Source organism: Cupressus sempervirens, chromosome 9 (genome assembly GCF_028749045.1).
Source record: "Cupressus sempervirens isolate cs-2001-9-10 chromosome 9, ASM2874904v1, whole genome shotgun sequence".
Classification (NCBI taxonomy): Eukaryota; Viridiplantae; Streptophyta; class Pinopsida; order Cupressales; family Cupressaceae; genus Cupressus; species Cupressus sempervirens.
Window position 1 is genome coordinate 14,368,355 of NC_143126.1, and position 18,130 is coordinate 14,386,484.

The window sequence follows — 18,130 nt, forward strand, 5'->3', positions numbered from 1 at the left end:
TCGATGGTTAAGACAACTAATAGAAAAAATATATTAGTATGGTAGTTAATGTAATGCCTGCTCACAATTTTCCTTTTTGATGAATATTCCTTTTCCTATAAAGTTTAATATTAAAGTACATATTCACAAAAAAAGGACGGGGATACGAGATCACCCTGCGAGAGTCACATGCCTAACACATAATACATAATAAAGTTTTTATATTAAAAAACTTAAATAAAATAAACAAAGCTCACTATGGACTATAATAAAACCTCGAATAAAACAAATATTTAATTTAAAAATTAAGTTCTCTTTTACTTTTTATTTTTAATAGAGGATTTTTCATCCACAAAGTTTTTTAAATAAAGAACGCCAACCTTAAGCTCAAATCTCTTCGACAAAGAGCTAAGAATTGAGGGGTATCCATTCCATTAAATTCATCTAGGTGTTGATTGTTGAGTCATCCCTTGAAAGTTGCACTCAACAAGACTTGAACCATGATGAACTCACCAAGAACTATTCATCTTCATAAACATACCAAAAGCCCTTTGACTAAAAAAGAAGGAAAAAAACTATTCCATGTCATTGGTAATAGTTTCTTAATAAACATTATAAGGGAAGAGATCCAATAGCCGCCAACAGTACAATGATCGACACAGTAGCATTATAGATCCCCTAATTACTGCTTGTAACAAGCCCCAAAAAATGTTAACACATGTACTAATAGCCGATAACACATGAATTGATAACCGATCACACATGTATTAATACTTGATAATTTTTGAGCTTTCTTTGTTGCTGACTGGTTAATTCGTGCAAACAATACTATTTTTTAAGGTGAGCAACTATTGGGGGGTGAACTTTACAACTTTTAGGCTAACGTTTTGAAATGACACTTTTTTAAAATTTATCTTTGATGGAGGTCATCCACAAACAAGTTTTAGGTACCCAAAACGGGCCCACACGTGCTTGAAACCTCTTCGGCTAAGAGCTAAGGACTAAGGTGTATCTACGTTGCCAAATTTTCCTGGGGCACGATCTCGACCTCATCCCTTATGATGTCTTCGAGCCTTGCACTCATCAAGACTTGATCCCTGGTGGGCTCTTTATGAGCCATTCAACTTCATCAGTAGACCAAGGGCCCATTAAATGACACTTTTTGACCACTTCTCACTCTACGACTTCTACAAAAAACTCTGTAAATGCAGAAACGCCAAAACCCTAGGTTTAAGCTATCTAGTCACCTACAAAGATTCATCGAAAAAATTGATAAATTGAAGTAAAAAATAGAAATTCTAGATACACGAAGTTAGCTTGGACTACTATTGATCTCTTCCCTCTATGCAAGAGTGATCTTCTTTTGATCGAATCTATAGTAATTAATGTTCCCAAAATTTTATACCTAAATTTCTAAAAATTGATTAATATCGTAAAAGAACAACCTAAGTGAGAAAATTAAGAGCCAAAATGCATTATTAATTAACTTAAAAATTACGTATAATAATTTTACGAATTTTAATTTAAAAAAAATACAAACCAATTTAGTTATGTAGGTACATTTTGTGCTCTCCATATTGTGCTCCCGAAAAAGTTGAACCCCATTTGATTTTAATTGATCCCCAAGTAAAAGTAAAGCGACTTTGAATAATTCTCATGTGAAACCTTCCCATTCCGTCCGGAAAGAACAAACCACTATGCATACGTGGAAACCTACCATAACTCAAATTTCCATACAAAAATCTCTCCAAAACAATTCCTCTTAGAATGTGAATCCCCCGAAAACAAAACGCACCAATCAGAAAGCTACAAAAACAAATTCAACCAAAGCCGACGGATTCGCCACGTAATCGATCCGTGGTTTATTTCCTCCACCATTCAGATTGAACGGCCTAGAGCATTTATATACAGTCTTGGCCACATTGTAACGCATACATCTCAGAGGTTACCTCATATCAATCGGAACTGTTCGCTTTCTCTTACTAATATATTGATCTCCATTGCAGGATTAAAAAGAAATAAATTCAATACTCCTTTGCTGCGCGAGCCCAAAGGCTAGGGCTTTGCCATTTCCAAGGTTTTGAAAGTTTAGGGCTGTGAAAATGAGTTCTTCAGGTGCAAAGGGCGGTCGTGGAAAAGCCAAGTCGACAAAATCTGTGTCTAGGTCCCAGAAGGCCGGGCTTCAGTTTCCCGTTGGGAGAATCGCAAGGTTTCTTAAGGCAGGGAAATATGCAGAGCGTGTCGGGGCGGGTGCACCTGTCTATCTTGCCGCAGTTCTTGAGTACCTTGCCGCCGAGGTGTGTTTTCGAGATTATTCTGATTTCTTTGTGGGATTCGATCTTGTGCTTCAAATAACAACTTTAGGGCTTTATGAACATAATCTCATGGGAAATGGTTTGATAGGCGCTGTGAATGAAAAATGGGGTTGATTGTGGTTTGGGTTTTGTTCGAGTTGCCGTGTTTGAAGTTTGGGATTCAAGGCGGCGTGTCTTTGAAATGCTGCACTTTTAGGGTTTGCAATTGTCTTTTTGGTTTCTGGGGTTTGAGTTTCAGGGTGTACTGGTGATGTTTCCGGATGTTAGGTGTATTGGATTTTATTCTGCGTTTTTCTTATTCCATTTTTGATCGTAATGAAGTGTTGTTCGTATAGGGTTTATATTTGTTTCTGGGATTTGAAGTTTGTGCTATTGTTTTGTTTGGCTGCGTTTGTCTGGAATGTATTTTAGTTGTTTCTAATTTCTTCCGTCTCTTTCGTTTATGATGCAAGGATCGCGTGGTGTATACTCAAGCTGATGTTTTCAATTATTGATTTTTGAATGGTTTCCCCTGATTTCATTATAACTTTTTGTTTGTTTTATCCCGGATTGTATTTGTTGATCTTTGAATGCTTGTGATGTTGTCTTTTGGGTTGTAATGCTGTGTGGGGGTTGGTCTGAAGTCCAGATGTGGTGTTTGCAGGGGACTTTTTAAGTGTTGAAGTTTGACTCGATGGTTTTAATCCTAGCGTTGTGGATGATGTCCATAGGTGATCAATGCATTGTTTAGTTTATCAGTGCACTGAGAATATTGAATATGCTCTGTTGTAAGGGTTCTTTTGTTTTGTATGCTTGAATTAGGACAATGTTTTCAGGTTTTTAAAGGGGTGGCGTTAAAAGTGTTTTGTTTTGTGGTTGTTTCTACGGTTGTAGCTATCGTCATTTATTGTATTAGAGAATGATGCATGCCAGTATTTGGAGATATTTAAGGGCGTTAAATTTCAAAGCCAGATGCGGAAGTTTGTTTATTCCATTCTGCATTGGTTGATTTTTACCGAGAGTCATCTTTCTTATGTTGATGTCTTTTAGCCCGCAATTTATTGAACCTCATCTGATTGAAGAGTTTTTCTACTCTGTTTTCAATTAGTAAAATCTTATCAGATCAGTTTACATCCAATTCAACAAATCTTCCCTGTTTGGCCCACGGCATTGCCTGGGCCATTTTTTGTACATCGCAATTTGCATTGGTTGATTTTCAGGGAGTGGCATCTTTCTTATCTTGACGTCTTTTATCATCTTTAAAATGAAATTTCCTCCGGTGTATTGAACCTCGCCTGACTGAGGAGTTTTTCCTTGTCTATTTTCAATTATAAAATCTCATCCAGACCATTTTCTAATCAATTTAACAAATCTTCCTGTTCGGCACATGACATTGCTTGAAGCATTGTTTGTCCAGCCAAGTTTGTAAATAATTGTGTGGAAGCTATGTAGTTCCCCATTGCATCTGTGTCTATTTTGTTGTGTAAGGGTTTGTTTGTTAGTTGAAGTATTTCATTTAGATTTTTGTTTTCATGATGTGATCATGGAAGTCAAATTTCCCCTTTTTAGGTTCAAACTGTGCTAGGCTTTTTATTTGCCATACTTTCTGTTCCTTTACAAAAGATTCTGTTTTTAGTTGTTTAATGCCTTCCAAATATTTTTTGTTTTAAGCATTTAGATTTATTTGGGCTGGACATGATAAAATCTAATTACTACCCTTATCTAGGTTCTGGAGCTTGCTGGAAATGCTGCCCGAGACAACAAAAAGAATCGAATTGTGCCTAGGCATATTCAGTTAGCAGTCAGAAATGATGACGAGTTGAGTAAGCTGCTTGGCACTGTAACGATTGCAAATGGAGGAGTTTTGCCGAACATCCACCAAGTTCTCTTGCCTAAGAAGGCTGGAAAAGATAAGGGAGATATTGGATCTGCTTCTCAAGAGTTTTGATCTTGTGACTTTCATGAAGTTGGGTTCAATGTTAAGATTCACCTAGTTTGATCATTCCAAACTATGCGTTCGCATACGGTTCTGTTTTTTGGGAATGTAATGGCCATATTTTGTCAATTTTAATTTGTTGACTGTGTAATGGTCACAGAGACTATTATGTCTTGAAATGTACTGATGATAAAGAGCTTGTGCTGTCATGAACTTTACCAATTACTTTATTAGTAAAATTTATTTTACTCTTTGCAATGGTGTTCATCAGACAATGATCGTTTCTGTGGTAACTGTTAATACAAATTTGGACGTGCCTTTATGTGGTACCTCCATGTCTGCTTAAACATGGAAGCAGGGCATATATCATCAGAATCAGGGGATGCGCTTATATTTGAATGCGCTTCTATTTGAGTAGCTTTCATAATCCTATTTGTCTGAACATATGTGAGAATCAAAGGATTTGTTTTGCGAGTAGATTTCATGTTTGTTTGTCTGATTTGCTGTGCGAGAGTAGCTTTATATTTTTAAGGTAGCACTCGGCCTTATTGTGGGTGGCTGCTCCAGTTTTTCAGAATGTCCATTTTTCTCACATACCGCGGTGTTGTGTTTATCGAGGCTCTATTCAATCAGTGCATTCAAATTTTGTCGAGTGGATAGAAGCGCGCTGTAATGGCATTTAAATTTAGAAGGGTATTGTATATGTATATCTGGAAAAGAAAATGGCAAGGCTAATTTGGAATGAATGATTTTAATAACATCCAGTGTCACAATTATAACAGCATATGGGATCTGCAACCTTTCTTAAAAAGGGGAAAATTTAATTAAGCTGTAACTTTTTCATCGGCTCTTATAAGTACTTTAGTGTAATTCAAATTCTCTTCTCTTAAATGCTACTTGTAGGAGGGACCAAAAGTTTAGTATGGTTCACTAGTGGATCACGCTCTTGTGAATATATTAGTCTTGTGATATTATATTTTGTAATTAAATAATATACATGTAAATAAAAAAGAATATAAATGTTGATAAAATAAAGACTAATACTTTTACAAATGAAAAGTGGTAAATGTTATAAAAAAATGTTAAATTTTATTATAAATTTGTTAAGTCTTATTACAGTAGGAATTTCCATATAAAAATTGAAATTCATTTAGGGCTTGTTTGGTTGCTGGCATAGGAATTGAAAATTAGAAAACAAAATAAGAATGGGAATGGAAATGAGGGATGGGAATATAAAATAGTAATTCTAGTCATGTTTGGTTCACCTTGAATTGATTGGGAATATGTCAATTGTTTGGTTCACATTATTCAGAAAATTCAACAAATTCAAACTTGCTATGACTTAGAAATCAAAACTCTTTTCATTTGCTTGAAGGAAAATCTTGTTTATAAACAAATCATGGCCTTGTCATGTGTGACAATAGTTTCCATGCACTTGATTAAACATTCTCTGCTGCATCATATGCGAGAGAAGAAATGTTGCTTGACTTGAATTGGTATAGGAGGTATTCAAAATTCTAGAGATGGAATTGAAATTCATTTATGATACCCTTTTCTCCAAATGCATTGATACTAAGTTTAGGAAGAGGGTAAGACTATTGTGCCTTGTCAATACTACTCTCATGGGAGTAGTTAGGTTTTTGATACTAAGAAAAATAACACATAGAAGCAAGGTGAAAGTCACATGAGTATGAGAATTTCTTTGTTGAGCATTGAGTATGTCTAGAGTTTGATGCTCTTGCTCTTTGATGCAAATATGGTGAGCAGTTGCAACTAGAGCTTGTCTTGGTGTCACATTGCAGTTTGCTTTAGCAAAAAGCTACACACACATAGCCATTGATTTCAAAAAATTATATAATTTGAAAAAATTAGTATGAGAATTTCTTTGTTGAGCATTGAGTATGTCCAAAGTTTGATGCTCTTGCTCTTTGATGCAAATAGGGTGAGCAGTTGCAACTAGAGCTTGTCTTGGCGTCACATTGCAGTTTGCTTTAGCAAAAACTACACACACATAGCCATTGATTTCAAAAAATTATATAATTTCAAAAAATTATATTGGGAATGGAAATGGATCATTCCAATTATAAGTAAATTTTGGAATGGACAAAAGGTCATTTTGAGCTAAAATAGGAATACGTAATCCTATTCTCCATTCCCATTCCATGCACCAAACAAAGAATAAAAATCATAATCTAACTCTCCATTCTTATTTTGGTTGTATTCTAGTAACCAAATGGGCTTTAGTCTTTTTGAAGTGGCTTATTAATGAAGTGCTCATTTATTAATAGATATTTTCGCCACATGTTTATTGTGAGTGTCTAGAAAAGTAAGTCATCATATATTCATATAGCTTGATTGTTTTTAGTTTTAAATAATATGTTATATTCAATTATGAATAATCTTCATCAATATTAACAATTTTCTCCATTAAGTAAATATAAAGGTAAACATGTTTTTTCAATTACTATGTTGTTCATTGATGGAAGGGTTTACATTTTCTTTATTTTCTTTTATTGTGTCCATCTAAGATTCCTCTTATAGTGTGGGTTATTTCAAATTCAATTTTGATGGGGATTTGAAGTTGAGGTCTTGGCCTTTTTGGTTTGGAACTTACAAAATTACTCTCTATATCTATGTTATATGTTAGAAGATGATTCAACCATTATTATTGATGTGTATTAAATGTCATGCAAATTATTGGTCTATATAGTATATAATTTAATTGATTGTTTAGCTAATTTGGGTATATTGATGGATTTATATTAACTCTTTATTTTCCTCACTTAATTTGCTTGTTTTACTCAACTTTATTAATATTATGACAAAAGAATATGTTTGGAATAATGTTGAGTGCTTTTCATATTTTATTTGATAATAAATCATTGTTTTCTTCAATTTCACATGTTTTTACTTTTATGAATCTTGTTCTTTTGAGATTGTTTGTAGTTTAGGGTCTTGGATTGCATTTGCATCAAATCACTTTCTAATATCACGGTTTCAATTGGAGTTTTGGATGTAGATTAATGATGGAAATTTGTATGATAGTTCTTGGCTTGACTCTTGGTTTTGTCTTTGACACTAAACAATGAATTGTATTTATATGAGTTTTGGATTCTTTGTAATCACAATATTCTCAATTTGGGAATGACGAGAACAAGATTCATTATTGTAGTTAGATACTCTCTCTTGTTATAGTCTTTCTTCTTTTGTATCAGGCTATGATTGGAGTTTTTCTTCTCTAATTATTTTCTCTAGGAGCTATTTTTGAACTAATTATTAATATAGATATAATGTTGAGCTAATAGTTTTATAGGAACAAGATACAACCCAATTTGAGGGGGCACTGAGAGATTAGAGTTGGCATTAAATCTAGATGAATTTAGAATTTCATACACTTAAAGATACAACACAACTCAAGGAGGCATTGAGAGATTAGAGTTGGCATTAAATCTAGATGAATCTAGAATTACATATACGTACAAGATCTCTAAAGGGTTCGTTTGGTTCATGGAATTAGATGGGAATTGGTGTTTATAAAAATTGGTTTTGAAAAATGGGGCTGTTTTTGTCAAAATAGAAAAATAGAATTAGAACTTTTGAATTCTAATTTTGCCTCAAAACTAGGTTTCAACGCTTACTCCAAATACCTAGAATTAATCAAAACCTAGTTACACATCTCTGGTTGTTAAGCTTGCATTGTGTTAGATGAGGAGTGTGTACATTTTGTGGTTGCCAATGAAAGTAGCATAATGTAGTGGAGTGTTGTTTGGTGCTTAACACCCATTACCCCCCCAGTCTACATAATCATTCTCATCATTACTTTCTATAGAGGTTTATATGCCACTCTCTAGGGGCTGTTTTACCATTTTTAAATCTATGTTCTTTGCTGCCCAAAGAGGAGAGATGCTTAAAACATCAAGCTTGTCTTTATAGCTGAACACTGGGAACCAATGCTCACATAAAATTTCATCAAACCACTTGAAATCGTCATTTGCCTAGTTTGCCGCTGCTTTGAGGCCCTCTAAAAATTCTTTTAGGGTTTCTCATAAGATATGATAGGCGTTGCAAAGCAAGAATGTTAGAGATGAATTGGAATGCACCACCACTTTATGATGTAATTTGGAGCACAAAATGTAGAATGTTTGTCGAGCCATGCTTTCAACCACAACATTCTAGACTGTTTTGGAAATGACTTCCTCTCCAAATTTGTGAAAAATCTCTAAATATTATTTCACGTCACTCTGGTGGGGAAGTTTTTTAACAATCTTAAGTATAATATTTTCTTGATGTGAGTTTTCACCCTTGGTCTAATTTTTGGAGTCTACTTGCAACTCTAAGCTTATGTATAAAAATGTGTCTTCACACTCTTTAGAGTAAAACAAATGGTTCAAGTAAAATCTCAAAAATAGGAATGAAGATTTGCAAAAGCTTGATTTGGCAAAACCAAGATTAGGATTTTTACAATTCCTCAAACCAAACGGACCCTAAAGTAAAATTAGAATAGCCAAACCTACATTCTAATTGTTCTTGTCTAGATTATGTTTTATCAAAACTTCTACTCAAGAGTAGTAAATTTGTTTTCTCCTAATTTTTAAAAGCAATTTCCCTTTTAAATTTGAAGCACAACTTTAGACATGAAGAAGACTTTCTTTTTGAAAGAAAAATTTCGTACGTCCTCAATTTGCTAGCAAAATTGCTAAAATAACACAAGCCCCAAAATACGCGATCCAAAATACTCTTAAGCTTTGAATTTACTCTTTAACTTAAATGTTAAATCACCATGAACTTTTGTGTAAACTTATTAATTCTAGCTTTCCATCCAATTGCTTTCCCAAAACTTGTTTATCTCTAAAATGACTTAAAAACCTTTAATAAAAAGCCCTAACAAGTTTTTTATTTAATAAAAAATAAATATTAAATAATTTAATTTATTAAATATTTTCATGCATACTCAAAGCATTTTTAATATAAAATAATTTTTCTTTTTTCTCCACATTGTTTATTTTGCATGACATTTTTAAACCATAGTTTATTATTTCAATTAATAATAGTAATTAAAGTTCATTATTTAAATCCAACTTTAATATAATTATCATTAATTAAAAAATTATAATAAATCAATACTCAATCCAACACTTTACTATTACCGGATCCTATGGTTTCGTCCTTATCAATAAAGGGAGGGATTTTGAGACCTAGCTAGCGACCTTACATATTTCCATCCTAATGATTTATAACTACCATTTTGCGGATAGAATTCATCAATTAATTATTAGTTACTTCAATAATATATGTTTTTATTTTGTTGACAAGGCATCCAACTTCTAGTTTCCTATCCTGAAAGATTCTTCTATTCCTTTCCTTCTATAAAAGGAGAGAGATCCATAGGCTTTTGTAGATACTATCTAATCATTAAAGGGCCAGACTGTGAGCACGCTGATAGTAGAGTCTGTGAAGGCTGAACTCCATTCTAGCTAGGAGCATAACCATTTCCAACAAAAGTTAGAATAAGGACAATTAAAGATCAAATTATATGCAAACCCTAAAGGACATCTATTGGTACCTTGATATCCCATTTTCTTGAATCTCTCTATTGCAAGGGCCTTCTTGTAAAGGACAATCCAAGTAAACACCCCTATCTTGGGAAGGTAGAACTTGTCCCAACCTAGATTTATAGGTAGCTAGCTCATATAATAACCTAGAGAGGATTCTATCATTTTGTAACCCACTAAATGAAATATTCTTAGAAAGTAGCAAATTCTTCTAGTGGTCTTTCTTCCTAGAAGGAATATCCTCCCTATCTAAATCTTTCTAATGCCACCTAAGCCTGTCCACTTCAAATTCCACATAATCCTTGGCCTTGGATCCCCACCTGGACTCCAGATAATCAATAGAGTGGGAAAGCAATAAGTATTTATCTAGGGCCTTATAACCTCCCCATTGTACATGGTGTGACTTCTTTGAAAAAATAGATAGGATCAAAAGAGGACAAGCATTTGTGAGTCAAAATCTTTACCTGCTTAAGATTGGAAAATTTAAGCATTCTCCAGACTAACCTAGCTCCTAAAGCTAACCCTTGAATTTTAATATTCTTAATGCTTGTCCCTCCTAGATCCTTCAACCTACAAACTTGACCCCAAGATAAAAGAGAGAACTTCCTTTCTCCTCATTGCCTTGCCAAAAGAAGTATCTAAGAAGTTTATTGATTTTAGTAAGTTTGCTGCTTGGTAGGTCTATGCAAGAGAGTTTATAGATAGGTTGGGTTGATAAAACTAATTGAACTAGGGTCTTCCTAGCTGTTGCCGAGGGCTATTTACCTTTTTGGCCAACCACTTTTCTTTGAAGCTTTTCTATAATATGATCCCAAAGCTCAATTCATTTGAGGTCAGAATTCAAAGGTATCCCCAAGTACTTACTAGGGAGAGAGCCTTTGTTAAAGTCCAAAATGACACATATATGCTCCTCCATTCTTGGCTGAGTATCTAAGAAAAATTATCTGATTTGTCCCTATTAATCTCTTGTCCAGAAGCTAGAGAGTATTGTTTCAAAATACTTTTCAAAGCTAAGGCTTCCTCGACCGAACTATGGTCATAAAGCATGGTGTCATCTACAAAACGTTGATGAGTAGTCGGATCTAGAGTATTAGTAATATATATGCCCTTGACATTACCCAAGGATATGTCCCGAGAGATAGATCTTTTGAGAGTGTTTTCCATAAGGATTAAAAAGAAGGGGGAAAAATACTAAAGAAGAAGCCTAATGGAGCACTATTAACCAAGATACATAGTTTCAAAGATAAACTCTATCCATTGCTTAGAAAATTCATAGGCTTCTAGACATTTATGTAAAATATCCTATCTACTTTGTCATATGCTTTCTTAATATCTATTTTGATAAGCATGCTTAAAGTTTATTATATTAAATTGAATGGATGGCCTCTCGAGCTATGATAATACCATCATATATAGAACATCTTGGAATAAAACTAGATTGTTCCTTGCTAATAAGGTTAGGTAAGATTGCTTGAAGTTTGATAGCTAAGATATTGGTAAAGAGCTTGTATAGGGTATTGCAAAGAGCAATAGGTCTAAAGTCATCAAAAGTTTTTGTCTTCTTTTTTTTAGGAATGAGGGAAACGAAAGTATTATTGGCTTCTTTTAGATATTTATCGAAGTTCCCAACTCCTTCCAACGTTTTACTTATGTTGTCTCCTATACAATCCCAACATTTTTGAAAAAAGATAGTAGAGAAAGCATCCGATCCTAGAGATTTATCTGGGTTCATTTGGTTGAGAGAAACTTCCACCTCTTGCTTAGTGAATTTCTGCTGTAAATTTATATTTTGTTCCGGGGAGACAAGTTTGAGGATATTAACAAGGATATTCTGCTAGGCCTTAAGGTTATAACAAATTGAATTGTTATAGATATCTTCAAAGTAAGAGATAGCTTTTGAACTAATTTTTTCTAGGGATTTCTTAATAATTCCATAAACTCTTTTAATGGATGTTATACGGTTAATCATACGCCTTTGTTTTGAGCTATTGTGAAAGAACTTAATGTTTTCACCTGCCTTTAGACACATTTCTCTCAACTTTTGTCTCCAAAAGAGCTCTTCTTTGACTAAGATATCTTCATTGTTTAGAGACTCTATTTTTTCTTCCAAAGTAATCTTATTCTTGAAGATATTTCCAAAGTAGTCTGAGTTCCATTCTTTCAATTTTCGCTTAATTATCTTCAAATTGCTCACTACTTGGATGAGTTTGGAGCCAATTAAGATATCCGTTTCTTCCCAACATTACTTTATCATATTAAGGAAATTGTCATCTTTAAGCCACATTTGTTCAAACTTAAAAGGATAATTATTGGGATGCTTATCCTCAATAATTTTGAGTTCAACAAGAAAATGATTTGACCCTGAAACTTGTTTGATTTTTGATAGGAAATAAATAAAATCAACCAATATGTCCCCATGGATAAGGAAACTATGCATTTTTTTGTAATATTGCTGAAACTCTTCCTTCTATTATTCCAAGTAAAGGCTTTTGACGAACACTTTACTTTCGTAAGACCCATCTTGTTAACCCAATCAACAAAAACCCTAGAAGTAGAGGAGAGGTGTCTTCTGCCTCCCCTCTTCTTTGAGGGATGAATGATCACATTAAAATCTCCTCTAAAAATAGAAATCCTCTCTCCTACCATACTGATCATTTCTTCAAGTTCCTTCCATACCCTACCTTTTTCTTGATAGCTAATTTAACCATAAACTTTAAAGAAATTATAATAGATATAATATCTAATGCCTTTATCTGATCCATAGATCTAATACTTATCAAATTCCAGGGAAGAAATAGAAACATTCCCTAGGTCCCATAATATAGCAAGACCCCTCGAGGCTCCATCTGTTGGGGAGTCCCTTACTTCTTGCTGGCCTAAAGACTTCCTAAATTTGTCCTTGTGTACTTCAGCTAGTTTGGTTTCTTGAAGAAGAATTATATTAGCTTTAGTAGTTGAAATGCAACGCTTAAGAAGCCATTGCTTATTAGGGGCATTGAGGCCCCTAACATTCCAAGTTAGGATATTCATGATGTTGTGGGAAGGACCTTCCCCTTCCTAACATAAAAAAGATCGATTAATTTTGCTTGACCTCTAGCTAGACCATCTCTAGTCCTAAGCTCCTAAAAGGATTTGTGCCCATGCTTTTCTAAAGATTTGGATCAATTTGGATTTGTCTTACTAGGAAGAGAGGCAACAAGACCTAGAGTACCTAATTCCTCCACTGATAACAAATCCCGATCTAAATTTTCTAGATCTTCATCTGGGATTAAGAGGGGATCATTCCCTTCGTCATCTACACTTTTAAGTATCTTATTAATCATGATTGATTTCTATTGCTTAACCTCTTCTTCATCACAATTCTTATCCAAAAACTAATCCATGAGATCATCCACCACCATATTATTTAGAGCTTCCACAATAATATTCACTTCTTATACTTTATCGAGAGATTGACATGTTTCTTCCCTTTGAGGATTGATAGGAGGCTCCAAATTTAGATCATGTTCTATGTCCTCCAAATTCATCTCTACTGAGTCTTTACAAACTTGATTAGATGGTTGATTGGTTTGTAATGAAAAGGGATCCTCTTCTCTAGGGTTCTCTGGTCCAACAATTACCAACTTCAAATGAGGAGGACAGTCCTTGATCTCTCCTTCTGAATATTCCTCCAAAGAGAATCCACCTCCTTTCTTATTAAGGGTAATATGGACACTAGAGGTATTTTGATGAACTGCTGGGTTTTTGAGGGCCGAGGACGAAAGATCAACAACATTAGTTTCCTCTCGAAAAAATCCTTCTATAAATCTAGGTTCAACAGAGATGATTTTTCCATTAATGTTTATATTTATAGGTTTGAGGTTTTAGATATTAACATCTAATTTCATTATTGGACTAGAGCTTTTGAAATTTGATTCAACAAATCCTACAAAAGACCCTACTTTGGTACTTATGAGTATGAGTGTGTCCTTTACTAAGAGTTCTATCAGAAGGTTTGGAAGCATAATTGCCCTCTCAAATTCAAAGTTAATAGAATTTTTGGGATAAAAAGGGTCTCCAATCAATAAACTTAAAGGGGTAACCATAAAAAAAAGGGACATCTCCATTCACAGGAATTTTTTTTAACTCTAAACTATCACAAGTTATATACAAGAAATCATTATCCATAGCAGCTAAATCTACATGATTACCTAAATAATCCTCAATCCATTTAACAATTGAAGATACATCCATACTTGGACCAGTTCATCTGGAAAATAATCCATGGTTCTAGCGTTGGCAGTTAATATAATCAATTGTGTTACTTGGTAGATTAAAAGACAATAGATATTGATTGCTTTTCTCTAGATTATCTTTTGTAGGCTATCATGGTCCTTGAGTTGGGGACGCCAAATTTGAGCAATCTGAAGGGTTAGGGCCCAAATTTGAATTTGTTGCAGTCTTAAGAAGATTAACATTCCAAAGAGGGGCAAAAGAGTTTATCCTCTTTTCAATCTTCCTGTTGGTATTCCTCAAAGGAACCCTAAGTTGAGATTTAAGATTTCTTCCATATGTTCTTCTATGAATTTTTGTTTCTGAAAGATTGTCTTCTTTTGGATCGATGAGAGAGAACCTCAATCTAACCATTTTCCTCTACATCCCTAGCAGGTAGAAGATTCAAGGATTGGAAGAGGCTAATGCATAATGAGTTCTCTAGAAATGAGAACACTGCCTATGATATTTAGTAAGATCGCCTTGAGAGTAGAGATTCATAGAATTGACACAGTTTATAGAAGCATATGCCATCACATTTTTTATATGACTTAGGAACTCCTTGCAAAATAATACCAGATTGATCTTTTTGTCAACGTGTCTAGTTCATTGATTAATGGCTACCGATTCTTGATCAGTTGTTACTCGAAATGTCACCACAAAGCTCAAATCTACTTGGGGGAATGGCCAAATCAACAGGGGGCACTTCAATTGCAAAAAGATGATGCTGTGGGGATCTCTATGTGTTGGATTGCATGCAACTATCGTCCAATAATACAAATCGTGCTTGTTATTTGGAGGGAGCAGATCATGCAAAAAAGCTCAGATTTTATTGTCCAACAATGCTCTTAGAGTAAATGATTAATTTAATTTAATTTATTAAATTACCTTTACTCCCTTCTTAAAATTTCACTTTATGCATATGAGTTTTCATTCAATAATTAAATATTAATTATTAAATGTCATTTACCTTTTAGGCTTTTCCTTCTAGGGTTTTACAATATCCTTTATTAGGATTGATCCATTGTATTTTCATTCATTCTTTTTAGTATGATAATACATTCTTCCATATTTTGAGAGCCAAACCCTTGTCTTCTCTCTGTCTTTGCTTCTCTATGATAGATTCTTGCATGTAGGTGTTCTTTGGGTTTTGTGGATTTGTATTGCTCAAATCCTTCAAAGGCAAATCTCCACTTGAATTCATTGCTCTCCAATTATAGTCTTCTGCTATAAATTATTCTCTGTGATAATTATAATATCCTCTGCAATGTATATAATGTCATCTGTATATAATCCTCAACAATGACAATATTGTCTTCTTTATTATATTATGCAATTGTCTTCTGCAATATCTTATTGTCGCTGCTACATGTTCTAATGTCCTTTGATGTGGAGATTATGTACTTAACATAAACACTAGTGCCATTATGTCCGAATGTCCATGATGTCTGACTACTATGTAGATTCTTAATGAAACAATGCCAAGATGTATAATTCTCCTTGTCAGATATTATCATTATATTGTTTATAGATTTGACTACTTCAAAATTTTTATTGCTTCAATGATTTAGACGAGAATCATCATTTTAGTTTTTGTTTGATTTGTTTTCTTCCTTGATTCATGATTTATATCAATTTCATCCCATTTCTTATTTAGTAGCAAAGATCTAAACCATGTTCATAGTTGATGAATGCCATGTATGTTACTATAATTTTTTTAATCAAAACTCTTCATTGTTATCATAACTTATTATAACATATAAAATTGAAACATACAAAATAAACAATGCAAATTGGATTTGTGCTTCTTAATGTCAATTAAAGTCTTGTGTTATTAATTATAAAGTGTGATATGAAATGTTGAAGGGAGCAAAAAACTCCTTACAAAACAAAATTTAGAAATAAGGCAATGTTTTTATAAATTGTGGAAATGTACTCTTTGCTCTATACATTTTTTTTTTAATGTTGGTTTCCTTTACTTTATTTAAAAAAAAAAAAATCAAAACCAAATGTCAATTTTAAAAAAAGGTCTGTTGTACAAATAAAAAATTTCAAAGAACAAAGGTAAAGATCAATTAGCTTTTAGGAAACATCACTAGAGGAAGGTAGTAACAATTAGGGGGTCTAATAATTGTGATAGTTTTGTCTCTTAAAAGAATCCCACAAAATTAGTCTATCATTTTAAAGCTTTTTTGGTTAGTGATTGACAAATTTGGGCATCACTGTTCGGACTATACTAACATTTTTTCAATGAATGACTATTGGTGCATGAACATAGTGGGGTATTAGGCAAGCATCTGAAATGACTTTTTTTGACCACTTTGTGCTCCAAAATCTCTATAGAGAGAATTGTGATTCAGAAGTCAAAAGACCAAACCTTAGATTTATGCTCTTCACTCATCTACGAAGGTACACCAAAAAAATGGAAAATTCTAAATTATTTTTAGAAGTTCTAGGTGCACAAAGTTAGCCCAATTGGTACTGGGTTTTTTCCCCTATACACTCAAATTCCAAGTAAACCCTTATAACATCTTCTTGAGGATTTTGTGCTATTGAAAATGATGGTTTGTATAAAATTCTGCAATCACCATGTGTAAGATCAAGTAGGTGGATTTGTAGGTCTCATGAATATTTGAAGTGTTGAAAGTAGTGCATTTTCAAAATTTGGGATGTTGAAAGTTGAATACTTGTTCTATTTTATTGTTTATTTTTTTTTCAAAAGTGTGGAACAAAAGTAATATTGTTATTCAACATTGAATAGAAGATAAGATAAATTTATTAATGACCAACAAGAGACTACAAAGGGTCTAAGAGACTGAAAGCAAAAAACCAACAACAAGAGCAACAAATGGTGTTTGAGAAGAAATAAAAAAGGAAAACATAACAACCAAAGTAGAAATATAAGGATCCTTTTTGAGTGCGAATATGTCTAGCACCAAAGGATAGGGTCCAAGGTTGGGAAGAGCTTTGGATTGGCGTAGAGTATTGCTGGAAATGGAGTGTTGTTGTCAAAAATACTGGTTGTGAGGCCTCATACACTTGGAGTGACTAGAAGTGGGAGGGTCAAACTATCTCTTTGAGTCCTCGGCATAGGATGTCAACGAGAAAAAGGAGGTGATAAGATGATTAGCAACTTGCCTTGAAGGGAAAAGGACCTGCAAGGTGTGATCATTGAACCACATGGCCTCTCGAAGGTAAAGAGCAAGGCACTGTTGGTCCCCTAATCTCGTAGTAGATGGGACACTGGAAGATAAAGTGAAATTAGTCTGGACCTTGGCTAGGGTATAAAGGTGACATATCTAATTGACTCTATCAATTTGGTGGTTAGTCTAAATGTAGAGATGATGGGAGTCGACACATAAAGAACCCAAAGCGATGCAAAAGGCATGATGCCAACATTGAGACAAATAAGGGGGTTGTACAATGACACCGTCCTAAATGTCCAAAAAGTGCTCACATAGAAGGAGCTCTTTAGAAAAAAATACGTTTATAAAAATGAATTGAGATGGAAAGGAGCTTTTTCTAAAAATTGGGTGGGTGGTGTTTAAATGTTTTAACACTATTTTAAAACAGATCTTATAATTTTTGTGCTCTAGTTTCTCTTTAAATTTTTGAGGAAGAGGGCTCCTTAATTTCATTTATGAAAATAAACAATGAAAAAAAGGGAGGGTTAAAATAAAAATAAATTCAATCTCTTCATAAATTTATTTCCCTCTTTTATTTGTTTCTAGATTCTCTTTTTCAAATCATTAAATTTTCTTTCCAATTTTTATATAAAAAAATAAATACTAAAATAATTGTTTAAAAAGAAGTAATGTTTACTAGTCAAAAGGATATTGGTAGGATCAACAAAAGTGAGGGAAAGAAAACGACAAAAATTGGGGTGCACAATTATGTTGGATGGATAGGGGAAATGACCCAATAATGGTAATGGGCTCTAATAATTGTAAACATTTTTTGTTTGTTTTACTTTTCAATCACTAAAGAAATCTTAAAATGATAGTATATGCACTTATAGTCAATCATATAAGACATCTCTACATAAAGCCAAAAGCTTAATTTTTAGTGTTAACTTATATATAGAGATGCACACCATTGAAAATTAGGTTATTGCATAT

At 33.5% G+C, this 18,130-nt stretch overlaps 1 protein-coding gene across 1 annotated transcript; it reads left to right on the forward strand.

The window, feature by feature from the left end:
- Positions 1-1,910: 1,910 nt before the first annotated feature.
- LOC149537406 (histone H2AX) lies at positions 1,911-4,467 on the forward strand. Its single transcript, XM_089802899.1, has 2 exons — positions 1,911-2,276; positions 4,000-4,467. The coding sequence occupies exons 1-2, from the start codon at positions 2,082-2,084 to the stop codon at positions 4,219-4,221; spliced, it is 417 nt and encodes a 138-aa protein (XP_089659025.1). The 5' UTR covers positions 1,911-2,081; the 3' UTR covers positions 4,222-4,467.
- The last annotated feature ends 13,663 nt before the right edge of the window (positions 4,468-18,130 follow it).

Coding starts and splice junctions, on each gene's coding strand:
- LOC149537406 (XM_089802899.1), top strand. CDS start 2,082: ATGAGTTCTTCAGGTGCAAAGGGCGGTCGTGGAAAAGCCAAGTCGACA. Junction 2,277..3,999: donor TTGAGTACCTTGCCGCCGAG/GTGTGTTTTCGA, acceptor ACCCTTATCTAG/GTTCTGGAGCTTGCTGGAAA.